This window comes from Hipposideros armiger, unplaced genomic scaffold, assembly GCF_001890085.2.
Source record: "Hipposideros armiger isolate ML-2016 unplaced genomic scaffold, ASM189008v1 scaffold_390, whole genome shotgun sequence".
NCBI classification, from domain to species: Eukaryota; Metazoa; Chordata; class Mammalia; order Chiroptera; family Hipposideridae; genus Hipposideros; species Hipposideros armiger.
Window position 1 is genome coordinate 294,279 of NW_017731740.1, and position 18,640 is coordinate 312,918.

The window sequence follows — 18,640 nt, forward strand, 5'->3', positions numbered from 1 at the left end:
GAGCGCGCCTGCGCCCACGTCGCATCCCGGCGCGTGGGGAGGGCGCGAGGCCAGTGGAGAGGCGGGATCCACGTGCAGGGGCGGGGCGCGGCTGGGGGGCGTTCCACTCAGCTGGTAGCCACCTGCCTCAGACTGGCTGGTTTAGCGCCTAATCCAGGGACACGCCTATCAGTCCTTCCCACGCGTTTTAGTTCTTTTACATCGGCATTACGTGTACACTGTGCAAAATTCAAAAAGTACAGCGGAGCTATATAGTGCTTTTGCATCCCATGCCTGTTTCTCAGCTGAGTCCCAACTAGCCATTGTTGTTTCCTTCCATGCTACGCCCCCCCGTCCCCTCCCCCCCCCCCCGCTAGATCACAGGCTTTCAAAATTGGCTGCACGTTGGGATCCCTTGGGGGGGGGTTGCTTTTTGGTCCCACTCGCAGAGAGAGATTTAATTGGTATGGAGTGTGACGTAGGCATTGGCGTGTTTACAGCTCCCCCGGTGATTCTAGTGTGCAGCAGTTTGAAACGACCGTCTAGATCAGTGCTTTCTACACTCGAATGGGCATAGAAATCATTGGGGATCTTAAAATGCAGGTTTCAATCAGGTAGGTCTGGGCTGAAACCCGTGTCTGACGAGCTCTCAGGCTATGCCGGATGATAGATGCCTCTCCATCAGGCCACAGTTTATTAGCTAGGCTGCGGTGACACCCAGGTCCTCCAGCAGGATAACTCCAGGAGCTTCTATCCGGTCTGGAACCTCTCCCCGTCCCCATCTATTCTCCACACCGCATCCATGGTGATAAGTTCTAAACAATCTAAAGCAGAAATCTTGGAAGTTGAGTAAATGCGAAAACTTAAGTAAAAAGTCGTTTGGCATCTAGACAAGGAGTTTAAAAAGAATTTTATGTAAAAGTACAAAAAATATTTCAAAACATCGTGTATAAATTTGAAATACTGGAAATAAATAGAGAACATTAAAGGAATTAGTTTGATTCCATTATGAAATACGATGTGGCCACTAAAAAAGATCTTCATGAAACCTTTTAGTATCATGTGGGAAGTGTTTAATATGTTAAGCAAAACGAACAACAAAAACCTGTAAAATATAGAGTTTCAACAATGTAAGAAAAAAATATATAGGAAGATAAATATAAATTCTCGAGGGAGTGTTTTCGTTTTGACTTTCACTTTTACATATTTAACCATTTTCTATAATGAGCATCTTATCACCTATAGGAGTGATCTAGCAAAGACGGGGGAAATGTAGGCATTTTCTAGGCAGAGAAAAGAGAAATGACCCAAGTCCTGGGGATGGGGAGCAGGAGATATTCAAGGAAGTTAGAAATTAGAATGAGAAGAAATGATGAGCAATGAGACCTGAGAAGTGGACAGGAACCATAATAACAGGGGCCCCCGTGTGATAGGGCTGGAAAGGACTTTTTATTCCTTATCAAGGTGAAAAGGGGAGACTTGGATAGAGCCTCACCTTCTTGCCGGAACCTGTCTCCCTCTCCCTTCCCCAGTGTGCTCACTGCCTCTCCTGTATGCTCTTACAGCACCCCCGCGAGCATCCATTCTTACTCAATTTCTTTCTTGGGTTTCCTTGTTCTTCACTGGCCACTCTTCACTCCTCTTTCTGGCTCCCTTTCCTCTATCCAACCTAAATTCTGGGATTCCTCAGCGATTGGCCCTGATACATTTCTCTTATGCTCTCTTCCTAAGTGACTGACTCAGTTCCCATGGATTTAAATATCTTTTTTTTTTTTTTTTTTTAGCTGAGCCATCCTGCCACCAGTTGGCAGCTCAGCAGCAGCTCAGCTTGGGCCAGATTCGAACCGCTGTTGCTCAGAGCTCAAACCTTTGAGCAAGCTCTTAACCAACTGAGCCACTCAGCCGGCCCCTAAATATCTTTTTAAACTTTTTGTCTCCAGCGCTGACCTCTGCCCTGAATTCCAAACTTAAGTATCCACAGTGCCTAGTTGACATATCCACTTAGGTGTTGCACAAACACCTCAAATTGAACATACTCATAGAAGCACCCTTGATTTTTGCCTCCAGGCCTGATCTACTTAGGTGTTTAAGAAGGAAATCTAGGTGTCATCTTGACATCTAGGTGTCTTCTCATTCTCAGAATTAATTCCATTAGCAAGTCATGTCAATGGTATGTCCAAAATTCACCTTGATTCTGCCTCTTTTCTCCATTGCTACTTCTATTACTTTAGTATAGGCCATCATTTCTCAACTGGAGTCCTGCAAAAACCTACCGGGTTTCCCACTATTGCTCCCGTCCAATCCACTTTCCACACAGCTGCAAAAGTGACCTTAAAACAAAGTGGAGGGGGCCAGCTGAGTGGCTCGTTGGTTAAGAGTTGGCTTGGGAGAGCGAGGTCTGAGCAGCAGGGCCCTGGATCGGATCCCACATGCGGGCCAGTGATGCTGTGTCCTCTACAGCTAAGATGGTGAACAGCAGCTCGACCTGGAGATGGGCTGCTATGAGTGGCTGGCGACGGGGTAGGCTGTAGTGGGGCTGCAGTGGGCTGCTGTAAGCTACCGTGACTGGCCGGCAGCCAGCATGAGCCGCCGTGAGCTGCCGTGAGCAGCCATCCAATGGCCAGCGACCGATCTGCCTCAGCCAGGAAGAGTGCAATGATCACAATACCAACATGGGCCAGTGAAGTGACATCCTCCACAACTAGAGTGAAGAACAAAAGGACAGCAACTTGTCTGTTCCCCTTCCCTGATTGCCCAATAAAATCTTTAAAAAGAAAAAACAGAAAACAAAAACATAAAGTGGAACATTTCCTTCTTCTGTTTGAAATACTTCCCAATGGACGTAGAATAAGACCCAGTTCCCAATGACCTACATGGTCTTATGTGTTTGGCAGTCTGCCTCCCTAACCTTCCTTTGTGCCACTTTCCCCTTTGCTCACTATTCTCTAGGACTTTTTTTCGCTCATTCAGAAATCTTTAATTGTGCATTTCCTATGTGTCAGGCACTGTAAAAGGTGCTGGGACTATAACAGTGGACAAGAAAGAAAAAGACCCTGTCCTCATAGAGCTTATATCCTATTGGGAGGAGCAGATAAACACATGAGGAAATAAGTAACTTATGGCAACTCTAAATTACTTCCTAGTTCAGAGGACATGCTCCTCCTTCTGTTCACATGGCTACCTTATTACTTGGGACTCAGCTTAAAAGTCACTTCTTCAGAGGCCTCTCCTGGTTACCCTATCTAAAGTTGGTACCTCCTGTCTGCCATTGTTTCTTCTTTGCTCCCTTAAATTCGCTTATCAAAATCTGCAGTTACCTTGTCTGTTTTTTGGGTCTTGATCAATTTCAGTAAAAATTTACAGAATGAATGCATTAGACTCTTTTGTAAATCAACTATTTGCTTCATTTTTCTAGCCTTGAATCCCATTAATTCCAAGGGATTAGGCCTTGTCTCTTCAACATGCATTGCTGTGTCTCTACTATTTAATGCAGCAACTCTCAAAGCAGGGTACAGGGACTCTGAGACCTGCGCCCTATCAGGAGGCTCCTAAGTTCAAAACTATTTTCATAATAAGACCGAGATGTTATCTGCCTTCTTTACTCTCTTCTCATTAGTGTACAGTGAAGTTTTCCAGAAGTTTCACAACTTGGGTATTGCAAAGATTGAAGAAGCAGGTACCAGGATACAGCTACTGTCTTATGTCAGATGTTACAGAGATTTGAAAAATATAAAACAATACCACTCTTGCCACTAATATGTTATTTCTCATAAAAATGGGACATGTTAACACAATGTTTGTTTTAATTTAAAAATAAATGATTAAGACCTCTTAATTTTAATTTCTATATGGTAAATATATATATATATATATGTATATATATATATGTATGTATATATATATATGTATATATATATACCACCAATATAAACAAAAGCTGTTTAGCTTCTCAGTAATTTTTAAGAGTGTATAGCAGGCCTGAGACTAAACAGTTTGAGGATCTTGGTAAATCCCGGCTATAAATGGAGAGGGAAATCAAATGCCGCTGAGAGATATACACCAGTGTCCTCCAGGGAAAAATAAAGAATTATGCCTGCACCCTATAATTTTTTTCATAAAGACCACTGAAAACATGATTTCTGGAGGTCCATGGGATGTCTCCTCTTCCATTTAAATAAATGTTCTTCTTTGAGAGGCAAAGAATACTAGGATAGACACTTGGAATTGTGAATTTAATTGAAATCATGCACATAACTAACACGCTTAGAATAGTAAGTAATCAAAAAAATTAAGTTTACAAAAAAGCACCTGCATATTAATTCAAAATTTACCATTTATTGACTGTGAGACCTTGGATAAATTATTTAATTTCTCTGAATCTATTTCTATACCAAGAACACAGAATACATGCCATAGTGCTCTCTCTATAGTACAAATACAGGGTTGTGGGACATCACAATTTAAAAAATAAGATAATGAATTAAAGAAAATAAACAATAGTATTGTTATAAATGTTACATGGTCACTCACTGTTATGTTAGAAATACTGCCATTTTCCCCTGGAACTTGTTTTGTGCTCTGATAACCTTTAAAAACTCTTACACATATAAAACCTTCCAGTTGGTGATGAAATATTTTGTGGCCTCCCAAGACTTCCACAGTATTCTGTAGGCATTTCCTTCTATTTTTATATTTGGCCCTGTCCTTTAGACAGTGTCAGATGTCTAAATAGGGAAAATTATAACTGTAATTTGACATAACGTTTTGCTGGTAAACATGCTTGAATTTTAAAATATATGTAACACTGCAAAGATAATTGGCAAGTGCATGAAAAGATTATCAAGATGTTCACCAAAATCTTAACAGTTGTTACTGTGGGTGGTAGAATATAGTGTATTTTATATTTTCTTTTTTTTTAATTTTGCTTTTATAATAAACATGTATCTTTTTTTAATCAGAGAAAGATTAAAGCTATTTTCACCCTGAAAAATAAAATAAAAAAACACTAGAAAATTTAATTGGCAAATCTTCCACAAATCAGAAGAAAAAAAAAACTTGTACCTGAGGACAACAACAACAATAAAAAATCATTTGTGACAACATGGATGGACCTAGGGGGTATTTCGCTAAGTGAAATAAGTGTGACTAAGAAAGATAATACCATATGATCTTACTTATTATGTGGAATCTAAAGAACAAAATAAATGAACAAACAAAACAGAAACAGATTCATAGAGAACAAACTGATGGTTGCTAAAGGGAAGGGAGATTGGGGTGGTGGGTGAAAAAGGAGATGGGATTAAGAAGTACAAATTGGTGGTTACAAAATAGTGACAGGGATGTAAAGTACAGCACAGGGAATTAGGCAATAGTATTATAACAACTATGTATGGTGTTAGGTGAGTACTAGACTAATGGGGGGAATCACTTCATAAATTATATAAATGTCTAACCACTATGCTGTATACCTGAGACTAATATAAAATAATACTGAATGTCCACTGTAATTGGAAAAAAATAAGGCAAAAAACCCCAAAAACCTCCAAAAACTTGTCACTTGAGGATACAAGAAAATCTGGGAGTATATTTCACTAGGCAACAGAGTACTTTTGATGACAATTTCAAATATGGTATGTTTGGGAAAAAAATACAAATCTGAGCAGAGGTCAGAAGCAATGGTATTTCTTTCCTTCTTTAATGTGTTTCTAAACAAACCATAAAATATGCAAAAGATGCACTTACTGGCCATTGTCCTGTAGGATACAAAGATGACACTGTAATTTTTTTTTTCCATGTAATTCACTGATTCATCAGAACTGTACTGAATACCTATGTTCAGGTACTGTTCTAGGGGCTGAGACATAATGGTCACTAATACTGAGGGTCTCTCCTCTCACAGTGCTTAATAAACCTAGTTCAGGGGTCGGCAAACTGCAGCTCGTGAGCCACATACGGCTCTTTAGGTACGTTCCGTCTCAAAAGTTTGCCGACCACTGCAAGAGCCAATTCTGTTCCTCACAGCAATTTAAAAATTATTCAAGAGCCATAAATATATTTTTACAAATAAAGAAAATTTAAAATATTATAAATGAAACTATGATAATTTTATTTTCATTTTCAATTTTACTTCTGAGCCACATGTATGTACCCAAAGAGCCGCATGTGGCTTGCGAGCCGCAGTTTGCCAACCTTGGTGGCTCTTTCGTATCAAAAGTTTGCCGGCTCCTGACTTAGTTAAATAAGTAAGTTATTACTTGGATATGGAAGAAAACTCTTAAGTAAAACCTGATATTTTATTCTGTAACTTTCAATAATCTACTGTAGGGATTGACAAACTTTTCCTGGAAAGAGCCAGACAGTAAATATTTAAACTTGTGGGCCACACAGTCCCTGTTGCAACTACTCTGCCATTATAGGATGAAAACAATACATACACAATTCAGTGTGGCTATGTTTGAATAAAATTTTATTTACAAAACTAGTTGTGGGGTAGAACTGACACACTGGCCAACCCCTGACCTAGTAAAAAGAGCTAACAATAACTACAAAATAAAATTCTAAAGCACTTGTCCAAAGATACCTGAAAGCATTTAGACTTAGTAGTTCAACACATTCAGTTGGTCTTTTCCTATTTCCTGAAAATACTAATGCCTTATACATATGCTTGTTTTCTTTGACAGTTTTTATAACTTTGGAAAAGGCCCTAAGAAATAACTAAGCACCCCGCCTTAGAGTATGCCTAATCAAAAGGCAGCTTCTTTGTGGAATTATATCTGAATTCTCTTTGTGCTTCTGTCAATAATTTGAAGCTGAAAAATCATGAACAAATTTAAGTTTGGTTTCTGTATTTTTAGGAATAGGTTACTGCCACCCATCTCCTCAAAAAAACAACTATAATAATAAAGCACAGCCACAAAGTTTGAACACGTAAAAAACAGCAGTTTTAAAATTTTACTCCTGAGTAAAATATTTCCTCTTTTCAATTCTGCTGGGAACCAAGGAGAGAAATGAATGGAAACTTCTCCGTTGGTAATAAAATCTGAAGTTTTATGTGCACGGCTCACCTTCCAGCTCTTCACTCAATACAGGCAGATTAGTTGTCTTGTTTTATTTAGAGAATAAGCTTTTTCATTAGTAACCCACTGAAGGTATCAATGCCCTAGTGAATGTTCTCTGATGAAAACGATGTGGCTAGCCTTCTCTTCAAAAAAAAAAAAACCTTTCAATTTCAAAAGAAAACGATGTTTGTAACAGGGAAAAATCAAACTAAACAAAATTGTAAAAAGTAAAAAGAAAAAGTAAAAGCACCTCCCTTATATTTTCCTCCACAAAAGAAGCCACTGTTGAGTTTGCTTTTTAGCTTTCTAGATGTTTTTCTGTGTGTCACACGCATATGTATACACAATTGTTGAGTTTGTGAGTCTACTTTTTTCTTTTAAGCAAAAGTGATCTTACTTTGTACATGGTTCCAAATTTTCTTCATTTACTATCAGACTTTTAAATTGTTCTCTTAGATAATTATCTAAAAAGAATAAAAGACTTCTTAAATTAGAAGTTATAGAAACAAATTTTAAAAACAAATTTTAAAAACACAATGTTAAGGGCCATCCGAGTGGCGCGTTGGTTAAGAGTTGGCTTGGGATGCCTGCTCTGAGGCAGGACCCTGGTTTGGATCCCACATGAGGGCCAGTGATGCTGCGCCCTCTACAGCTAAGATGGTGAACAACAGTTCAATCTGGAGCTGGGCTGTTGTGAGGTGACGGCGTAGGCTGCAGCCCCTGCTGCAGTGGGCTGCCATGAGCCGCCGTAAGCAGCCGTCCAATGGCCAGCGAGTGACTGCCTCACCTGGGAAGAGCGCAATGATAATACCAACATGGACCAGTGAAGCGACATACTCCACAACTAGACTGAAGAACAAAAGGACAGCAACTTGTCTGTTCCCCTTCCCTGATTCCCCAACAATGTTCCCCTCCCCCAATTCAATCTTAAAAAAAAAAAGAGATATTTAAAAAAAAAAAGGAAAACCCACAATGTTAAATTCCCAGTAAAATTTCCTTCAGTCCACTTAAACTATTTAATTCTAAATAGCTTCATGACAGAAAAAGTTCCTTATATTTCCCATCTTAAGTGGAAAACAAAAAAAGGCTGCAACATTTACCAATATATTGTAGTTTAATAGAAACATAGATTACACAGTTCATTCAAAAGTATTTTACTATAAACATCACTTATAAACAAAAACAAATAATGTTGATATTCTAGTTGTAAAAAATTCATGGTTTCTCTAAAATACTAAGATGCCACCTCAATAGTGATTGCTTCACATTTTCCAGTCTCTTGATCTGTGCATGTCACATGTAAAGATCCATCCCTGAACAAACAAAAAATAACATGTCATAAACTCATTTTATAAAAACAGAAAGACTTTAAGAAATTACTTGAGGACTTAGAGTAAACAAGAGATAATTTTAATTTTTGAAAGAAGAGTACTAAGATAAAGAAGCACAATTTCAGTCTCTTTAAATTTAGTATCACTAGGTATTCTTAAAAATTTTCTCTAGACCATTGAGATTAAGTTGTATTCCTTGAAAACCCATGATGAAAAGATTTTAAGTATAAGACTTTATTCAAGCTCAAGATGGAACATGCCTTTTTCAAGTCCAGGTCAAGGCAAACCTACTCTAATGAATTCATTATTCTTGCTAGGCATGGTTTATGAAATGAATTGTCCTGAATGTTAATTTGGAAACAATTTACTTGCAAGATATAGTGTTATGGATAAACTGTTGTAAGGGAAATGGTTTTAATAGCTAGATTTAATTAGTAACTTATTTCGTAGAGATTTTCTGTAGTAATAGTGAAATAAACTTATTCTTTCACAGAACAAATAATATCAATTATGTAAACTTTAGAAAATTACATTTAAAATTGATAAAAATTATCCCAAATTTGCATGAACCAGTTTTTTAGGTCGACTATGCCCACAATATAATTAAATAGTTCATAAAAAATTCAGAATGCAAATGATTTGGGATAAACTTTTCTTTGTAAGGTATAGTAATTCTGCAGGGCAAAAAATGTAAATCATTGGGCCGGCCGAGTGGCTCAGTTGGTTAAGAGCTTGCTCAAGAGTGCAAGCTCTGAGCAACACGGTCACCGGTTCAATTCCCAGCCTGAGCTGAGCTGCTGCTGAGCTGCCAACAGGTGGCAGGATGGCTCAGCTAAAAAAAAAGTAAATCACTGATAAAATCTTTGTCAGTTTTTACTAAATGATCTTCCCAGAATGACAATGGGTGAAGAATCAATGAACTAACAAAAAAGGTCAAGTCTCAAAGTAAATTTTCTTCACATCACAAGTAGTTAAATTTTGTACCTCTTCATAGTAAGAACAGCCAATATGTCACGTAATCCATTTTCTTTTTTATCTAAATCCTGGAGTATAACCTGTTTATGCAAAAATAATACAAACATGATTCAGTACTCTGACTCATTAATAAACAGATATATTAATTATTCCAACAGACCAAATCCTACTTATTACTGAAACACACTTTTTAAAATAGGGCAGTTTTCAATTCTCCTACCAGTTATGAGAATTCAGAGACTAGGATTAAGCTTTCTCAACTATGAAATGCAGTGTCTCTTCCAGGAGGGCATATAAGATAACTAACATATTTGTCCCTCTTAAATGTCATGTCCTCGGTTAAAATGATTGTTTCTATGAAGTACTGTTTGTCTCAGAAAATAAACACTGCTTTTCTTTTTGGTAATTAAGCTATTACCAGTAACACAGAAATTATATTTTGGTAAGCGTTCTATATGTACTTTTAAAAATTCAAATATTTTAAATACACTTGGAAAACCTACGGCAAACCTTGGAAAGATGTGGCAAATTCTTTTGTACAACTAAGAGTACATTTGTAAGTAAGAGGTACTAATGAATTTACTATAAAACTCCTCAGTTTCCTAAAGAAAAGTATACCAATACACCAAGTTTAGAAGTAGCTTTTCGGATTTTACCTATGTCAAGTTTTGTGACCTTACACAAGGCACCAAGTACCTAGCTTTACTCATTTGTCAAAGGAGGAGGGAAGAACAGATGGGCTTGGTAAAACATTCTCTTCCAGGTTTAGTGTTCTGTGACTCATTCTTCTTCTGGCATCTGTGAGTTAGGATACAGTGATAGTAGCTGCAGAGTCTCAGAGAAGCGTGTGAAGAAAAAGGTAATAAATGTACAAGAGAGAGAAGCTAAGCTAAGGGAATACATACCAACTGCTGTCTGAGGTCAGAAATCTGTGCACAGGAAAATGCTTATATAGTAATACACAACAGAAACATCTGGACGAGCTTTTGAGAACTTTACTAGTTGAAGGAGCCCTACTCCAATAGATTCTAAGATGTTTGTTGAGTCTGAGGTGGAGCCCAGATAGGTAATGTATGTTTGTGTTTTCATTATTCTTGTTCAAATCAGTAAATAGATATAAAGCTAAAGATATTACACATTCTCTTTTGTTACCTACATTTATTTTTACTATAAAAGTAATTTGTGCTCATATCCTGTGCTGTTTATAAAAAATTCAGTATAAAGTGTTAAAAAGTAAAACAAACCCTTAAACCTACCCACTGTTAAGGTTCCTGAATACAGTTGAAAAACCTACAGATATTTTCTGTATCCATGTATGGTATCTAAATACACACATCAACCCAAACACCTCCCTTACACAGACCCATGTTCTCAGTCTTATTTAAAAACAAATGATATCATGCTATAAATATGGTTCTGCAGTCCCTGTGTGCATGTTTTAATGCAACTGTATTTCTTGGGTATGTTTCTAAGCAAATAACACAGCTCCCCTCACTCTTTTTAAAAGGATACATAGGATCATATCATATGAAATATACATGTGGCATTTTGAAAAGCAAATTTATGCTGTATCAGAGGCACCATGGTTTCACGGCAAGAGCATGGGCCCAGGAGTAAAACCAACTTGAGGATAAATTAACTCAACCAACAAAATAATAGAGCATTTACTACAATAAGTCTGTTTCTTAATGATCTATAGAATGCACATAATAATGTCTATCTCACAGCATTTTGAGAATATGTTTGTAAAGTACCTAGTATAGCACCTGGCATTTAGCAAACAAAAAATGTCATTTCCCCTGCCACATACCTTATCATCAAAGAAGGTCAAGAGCTCAAAGACAAAGAATACAAATACGAATTGTATTTTGTGTTCATTTTCCTGTAACTCTTTCAAATAAAAATCACCTATTTCTTCTCTCTTACAAAAAGTAGAAGTAATAAGTAGAAGTAATATTACTTCTACTTATTAGTAGAAGTAATCCATTCATAAAAATGTGTTAGATATCCTATGTACCTTTTACATTAATTGATACTGAGTCTAATCCAGAAGAAAACCTAAAAGTTTCAAGTGACTAATTCATAGCTCAGTTTTACGTATTCACCTGTGCGAACTTGTTTTCCTTTTTTGCAGAGTTTTTCCCCTCAGACTCATAGAGTTCGAGGCATACTGAAGATATACTTCCAGGGGCTTGTAATGTGTGCTGTCTTCGAGCTGGCAAAGGCGTCCCTGATGGAAACAGTACTGTGAAACTGTTGGCTCCTGATTCGTCGACTCCCTAATAAGCAGGAAAATAATATGCATCTCCTTTGATCTTCATCATTATAATTTAAAAAATCACTCCTATTGTAAATGTATATATATTCCTGGCTGATAATTGTTTGAAACTACAGGTAAGCAAAGAGAAGAAAATGGAAGTGATCCTTAATTCCAACCTACTTTATTTAAAAATAAATTAAAACATAGATCTATCTGTACTAGAAAGTTATGATTGAAATTAGTTAAGAAATTTGCATGTTACATAAATACTAAAAGAATACACGAAACTCATTAAAAGTAAAATCACAAATATAAATTAATAAATTTTACCAGTATACAAGGTTTTATTGTAAAAACATGGTATGTATGAAAACTTATGGCATTAAATTTATACCACTTTTATGGGAAAGTAAAGAGGAGCTAATTGTACCTTAACTAAAATATCTTTGGCTGAACATTCTATGTTAAGTGAGTCTTCTACTAAAAGGTTTTCTTTCCCAATAAGAATTCCTGCTTCTATAGCTGCACCAATAGGGATAACCTCATCAGGTGGGATAGAATTTAGAAGCTCAACAGCTGGGAAAAGATCTTTAATCAGTTGCTGTAGCCTTGGGATTCGAGAAGACCCTCCACAAAGGACAACCTAGAAAATAAAAATAATTTTCAGTTTTTTACTGTTAGAACAATTGCTATTTCTCAAAATTAAAAGTAACAGGCTGACCCATCTTAAGCACATAAAATATAAGAAGCCCTATTTTAATGTATTATTTTGTTATATTGACCACATAAATATTTATACAAATCATTCTTTCTGAAAAACTTCATATAAAATTGCTCCTTTCTGAGCTTGTCCACACGTCTAGTGCCCCAACTTTTATGGCTGCCACCTAAGGGATAGGCCCCCAGATCACCCAGCTCTGACAGTCAATAGGCTTGCATTCCCGAGTCCCACAGGACCACAACAAATAAAGCAGCAGTTTTTAAATGGGCAAAGGAGCATCCCCTTCCCCAGTGGCTATACCCCTGGGCTCAGTGCCGAGGGAGCAGGCAAAGACCCACTTCCAGTTTCCCCTTGGCAGGGGGTCTGACTGCTTACTTTCATAGCTACTTGGGTATTAAAAAACAGGAATCTAAACAACAACAAGGAAAATAAAAAATACTACAGATGATTCTGGAAAGAAATAAAATCGATCAAAATTTGGAATAAAGCCAAAGCTATGAATAAGTAAAATTGTAATTAATTTATGAGGGAAAAAATTAAATGAAATAAATGAATTTGCATTTAATATAAGAATTTAGAAAAAGTGTTCTGGAAAGCCTAGAAGGAATAAAGAGAAAAACAGAAATAAACCAATTAGGAAAGAGAAAAACACATGAAAAAAAAAATCTAAGAAAGTTTTTGAGGGTGGTAGTGGCAGGAGTTGGAGTAAAAAATAAAACAAATATCTGTCAAACCTAGGGAAGAACTCAAACAGAAAAACTCAAAAAGAATGAGAGAGAGAGAGAGAGAGAGAGAGAGAGAGAGAGAGAGAGAGAGAGAGAGAGGAAACTGGCCCATTTTTATTTAAGTAACTTCTTTATACTTATAAATTTTAGTATGAAAAGATTCATAAAATTTAAATTTTAAGAACATTATGCAAAGTTGTATGTTAAAAATTCAAGAATTATGAAATAGGTCTATAAAATTCTCAAATTCAAAATTGAAGCAATAAAAAGAACTTGTAAAAGTTATATGGCACCTGAAACTAATTTAAAAATTGAATTAAAAAAATAACTACAAAAAAATGTTATATAGTACTTCAAAAATTAGTTTCAGATAAAAATCTGTTTACAGGTAAATTTTTTAGAATTCTTGAGGGAACAGAGAATATTCATGCATTATGCACCAGACTGGAATACTTAAAAAGATGAAAAGGTATTAAATTCATTTTAGAAGCACCCGTAGCCCGGGAACAAAACAATAAAAACACCAATAAAACATAACCCTCTGTACCAGAGGTTGCAAAGTAGCAACTTGCAAAGTACATCAGGCAAGATTTGTTTTATCTCTCCACACCGTGTACTTAAAAGTTCTGAATTAGTTTACTAACATTTAAATATTAAACATCTTTATTGGAAGTTCCTATTTTGAGTCTTTTAAAAAGTCGAAGGCTCCAATAGCACTGGCTTGCACCCCTGAGAGGTAGTAACTGGCAGGTGGGCAGCAGCTGCCCTGTTTGAACTCAGGTTCCTCCTGTCTGTAGGTGGCAGGCCCACCATGACTTGTGGCCCTCACACCAGCTAGTTCGCACTTGCCATTTATAGTCACATTTGTGCTCTTGCTTTTCTTGCAGCAAAGAGTTCAATGTGAAAAGCTTTAAGCTCTCTACATCCATCTCTCGATCTAGTAGGAGAATGAAAGAAAGACCAAGAGGGCTATGTGTTTCAAGAAAAATGGTTTTCAAGAAACATTTCTTTTTTGAAGTGGAATGGTATGATGAATCTGCTGTATGTTATGGCTGCTAGGCAGCTCAACTGTGGTGTACTGCTTAAGATATATGTGCAACTTTTTATGTGTGAAAATAAGTTGATTTCTTTTCATATCATCTGTAGGAATAACCTCAGCTTCAGTGCATCAGACATGACAGAGAAAATACAGTCTTCCTGAATGACATCATATTCCTTATAAACCCTACCAATACCTCTGTCCCTGTAAAGGATTTGATTTGCTCATTTCTAGAGGTTTTATGAAAGAAGTTGAAAATACAATTCTAGGGCCGGCCGAGTGGCGCGATGGTTAAGAACTGGCTTGGGATGCCAGAGGGCCCCGGTTCGGATCCCACATATGAGGGCCAATGACACTGCCCTCCACAGCTAAGATGCTGAACAACAGCTCAACCTGGAGCTGGGCTGCCGTGAGTCGCCGACGACGGTGTGGGCTGCAGCCCCTGCTGCAGTGGGTTGCCGTGGGCTACTGTATGTAGCCAGCAGCCAGCGTGAGCGGCCATCCAGAAGCCGGCGACTGATCTGCCTCACCTGGGAAGAGCGCAATGATGGTGCCAACTTGGACCAGTGAAGCAACATCCTCCACAACTAGTCTGAAGAACAAAACGACAGCAACTTGTCTGTTCCCCTTCCCCCAATTCCCCAGTGCTGTTCCCATCCCCCAATTCCCCAATTAAAAAAAAAAAAAAGAAAATACAATTCTAAAAAAAGGGGATTTTTAACAATTGCAATGTTAATAATGAAGTTTTACACCTAACTCAAAGTAAATTGTTTTTTGGTGAGCAATTTGGTAATAAATATTAAAAGTCTTTACTCCCAAATGTGGTTTTCAGGAAATTAAGGATGTTCCCATAGCCACAAGACTGCTGTGTATAAAACCAAAATAAGCTATACATCCAACATCAAGAATTGGTTTTATGAATTATGGTATGTCAGTGCAATGAAATACTACACAGCCATTAAAGTGCAGTTGTAGAGTCTGGGAACTTGGTTAAAATGCAGGGATTAATTACATCAGTTTATGTGCCCTTCCATAAGCCCACCCAACTGACAGTAAAGGGATTTAAGAAGATAAAAATGTAAAAGGACAAAATAAATGGAAGAGAGAGCTTGAGATTTCAACAAAGTTTGGAAGGTGGAAAGGAGAGAATTGTCTTAAAGTAGATCAAATTTGAGAACCAAAGAGAAAGCAAGGTGGTTTGACTCACAGAACCCAGAGTGGATGGGGACTTGGAAGCACGAAGCACACAGAAAATGAGGGTGGGACACGGGAGTGGAAGCAGGATGACTGGTAGAACGCATACATACAGAGTGGATGGACCCCCAAGACCCCTCCCCTAATCCAGACAGGTGGCCACCAGCACCTCCCCCACACTCAGAGACAGAGGTTTGGACCAGTTATGGGACTTGGGTACAAAGGTACAGCAGGGGACAGAAATGGGGCATGGTGCTGAAAATGAGGGGAATAAGGAAAGCTTGCATATTCAACAGTAGGATCCCTGGAGCTCCCTGTGCTCAGAAGGCCAGAAACCAGACATGTCCTTCTCAAGCAGGAGGGCTGTGGATTCCTTCTGGAAAAACCAGAGGCTGGGCATAAGAGTCAACAAAGAGCATGGGCTAGGGAGGCACGCCGCCTGAGTTCTGATCCTAGCTCCCTCACTTACTTGCCAGCATTATGACTTGAAGCAAAGTACTTAACCTCTTCAGAAATCTTAGTTTTTCTCATCTGAAAAAGGAGATAATAATAGGGCCTACTTCCTGGTGCTATTGTGAGATTAAATGTTTTCGTGCCTGTAAAGCCCAATCATTCCCTCCCCCTTCCCTGTAAGAGCATTAGACATTGCTGTCCAGTGCCATAGCTGGACTTTGCAAGCCCTCACTGTAGGTGGAGTAGATTTCGTGGCCCCACTCTCAGGCCTGGCCTTGTGTCCAGCATTGGCCACATGAATGTGAACACACCGAAGCACACCATAGCTAAGCAGAGGCTTTAAAAGCCACGCAGGTTCTGCAAGCTCTCCACCTCTTTTCCCTCTGCCACAGGAACTGCATGTCCCAGGTAGCTGCTCCTTTAGTCTGGGTCACAGACTGAGAAGCTCCATGGCAGTAGACTTACAACCTTCAGCTGCCCACAAGAAATGTATGAGGTGTGATAAAAAAATACGGTGAATGTTTAAATTAAAAAATGTAATACTGTAAAAGACACATTGCCATTAATCCCCCTTAGAATACCCTCTCTCGCTTTGAACACACTTATCCCATCGTTCTTGCCACTTTCTGAAGCAGTTCTGGAAGTCCTCTTTCATGAGTGTCTTTAGTTGCTCTGTCATGGCTGCCTCGATGTCCTAAATCGATTCAAAACGTTTTCCTTTCATGGTCATTTTGACTTGGGGGAAGAGCCAGAAGTCGCACGGTGCCAGATCCAGTGGATGAGGACACACCGTAAGGTTTTTATTTGACAGAAATTGCCATACCAGAAGCGATGTGTGACACGGAGTGTTGTCATGATGGAGGATGAAGTAAAGACACTCACGAAAGAGGACTTTTAGAACTGTTTCAGAGAGTGGCAAGAATGATGGGATGTGTTTGAAGCGAGGGGGAATTTTGAGGGGAATTAATGGCAATGTGTCTCTTACTGTAATCAATATTTTTATTTAAACATTCACCGTATCATTCGTAAGTGAGAAAAAACTGTTTACTGTAGAAAACCTCTGAGATTTGGGGGCTGTGTGTTACTGTCAACACACTGAAGAGACAACTCTGTATTTTTAAGTTTTCAAAGGCCTACATTTTAGAAATACCTGGAGAGTGAATCTTTAACAACATTTTTAATCCTAAAAATGTATTCGACTTCTATTCAAGCAATTGAGAACTGTACCATTTGTGATATCTAAATGTCAGGGTTCTATAACCAGTTAATGAAGGATGAGAACTTACATGAACTGATCACATATAATATGCCACACATGATATTTCATTTAATCCTCATAATGACCCTACAGAAAAAGTTATACTTATAATATTTACTTATAAGTACTATCATCCTCCTACTAAAAAGAGACAAGTAAGGCTCAGGAAATAAGTGATTTGCCCACTCTGGAACTATCAGCACCATGAGCCCTCTGATTCAGGTGGATCGGTCCCGAAGCCCACATTTCCCACCACCGGCTTATAACCATTATATACTCATGTCTTACTCTTTACAACCCACCCCTAACCCCCAAGCACCTAGCACAATGCTTGGCATAGCATAAATGTTCAAAAAGAAAATACTTATTGAATTGTAGAGAAAATCCAAAAAAGATAAACAAAAAAATGACTTCTATTATACAGCATATGACAAAATAATTAAAATATAAAGACTTCTATACAATAAACAAATTAAAAGAAAACAGTATTAAGTATTTGTCATACATCTGAACAAAGATGGAATTTATAAACTTAGAAGCAGGTGAAGAAATCAGAGTAACAGACCGATAGATTTAAACAGATAAATAAATGAAACTTCCATATGCCAAATACCCTTTCCCTAATAGGACCAAAATTAACAGTAAACTACACGCCTCAAAAGAAGACTGTAGTAAACGACAGTTAACACTCTGATTATATAAAGCATCTGCACAAATAAATTTTAAAAATATAGATTTAAATGATTAAACAGGCAAAGAATATGAATAAATACTTATACACAGGAAATATAAAATTAAATAAATATTTAAAAATAACCCTTTAATAATAAAATGTTCAATAAAACCTATCTTTTTTTCAACTATTTAATGGAAAATTTATGTTAAAATGCTAAAACTCAGAGTTAGCAAGATAAAACATATATCCTCAGGTATTGCTGATAGGATTATTAGTTAACTTGATGTTTTTGGAAAGTAACTAAAGTAAAAATAGTCTTAAGCTATTCAAACTCTCTGATCCAAAAACTTTGCTATGGGAAGCTATCCTAAGGAATAATGGTAAAAACCGAGGTCCAAAGATGGGCGTCACCGTTTTGAGGGAGGGGGGGATCCCAACTTACATGTCCACAATAGAATAATGAAATCATCTGTGGTGCCTTTCTTTATCTAGGATATTAAGAATCTATTAAAAATTGAGTTAAGACTCCACAGAAATATGGGAAAATAAATTGGTTATAATATTATATGAAGGAAACAAAATACAAAATTGTACATGCAAATTAGATTAGTGAGAAATATTCCAAAATGTAACACTGGTTGCCTTTTGTATTTTCTGTATTGTCTTATATGAACACTTATTATTATTTCAATAATGAAAATTTAAAAAAAAATTACATACATTTTAAATGAGTAGAAATAATCCTGGGTAAAAAAGGAAAACATTAAAAATTTGAATGTTTTTAACAGTCTCAAAATATTTTCTTATGCCAACAGGGGAGCAGTATGGTAACTGGTTCAGGGAAGACTCGGGAACTACACTGAGTTAAGTCTTGGCTCTACCACTAACCCCATAATTGCCAGGGAGTTACTTATCTCTTTGTGCCTCGGTGCCTTATAAAACGGGGTAAATGGTAGCACCTTCCTCATAGA

The 18,640-nt window shown here is 37.5% G+C and overlaps 1 protein-coding gene across 1 annotated transcript in view; it reads right to left on the reverse strand.

Annotated features, from left to right (window-relative positions):
* Window positions 1-8,132: 8,132 nt before the first annotated feature.
* HSPA14 (heat shock protein family A (Hsp70) member 14) overlaps window positions 8,133-18,640 on the reverse strand; it is a 28,149-nt gene continuing 17,641 nt past the window's right edge. The window contains exons 11-14 of the mRNA XM_019663457.1: window positions 12,034-12,246; window positions 11,449-11,622; window positions 9,353-9,423; window positions 8,133-8,350 (exon numbers count right to left, since the gene is read on the reverse strand). Coding sequence (XP_019519002.1) covers window positions 8,272-8,350; window positions 9,353-9,423; window positions 11,449-11,622; window positions 12,034-12,246 — 537 coding nt within the window. The 3' untranslated portion in view covers window positions 8,133-8,271. The remainder of the gene's footprint in view (window positions 8,351-9,352; window positions 9,424-11,448; window positions 11,623-12,033; window positions 12,247-18,640) is intronic.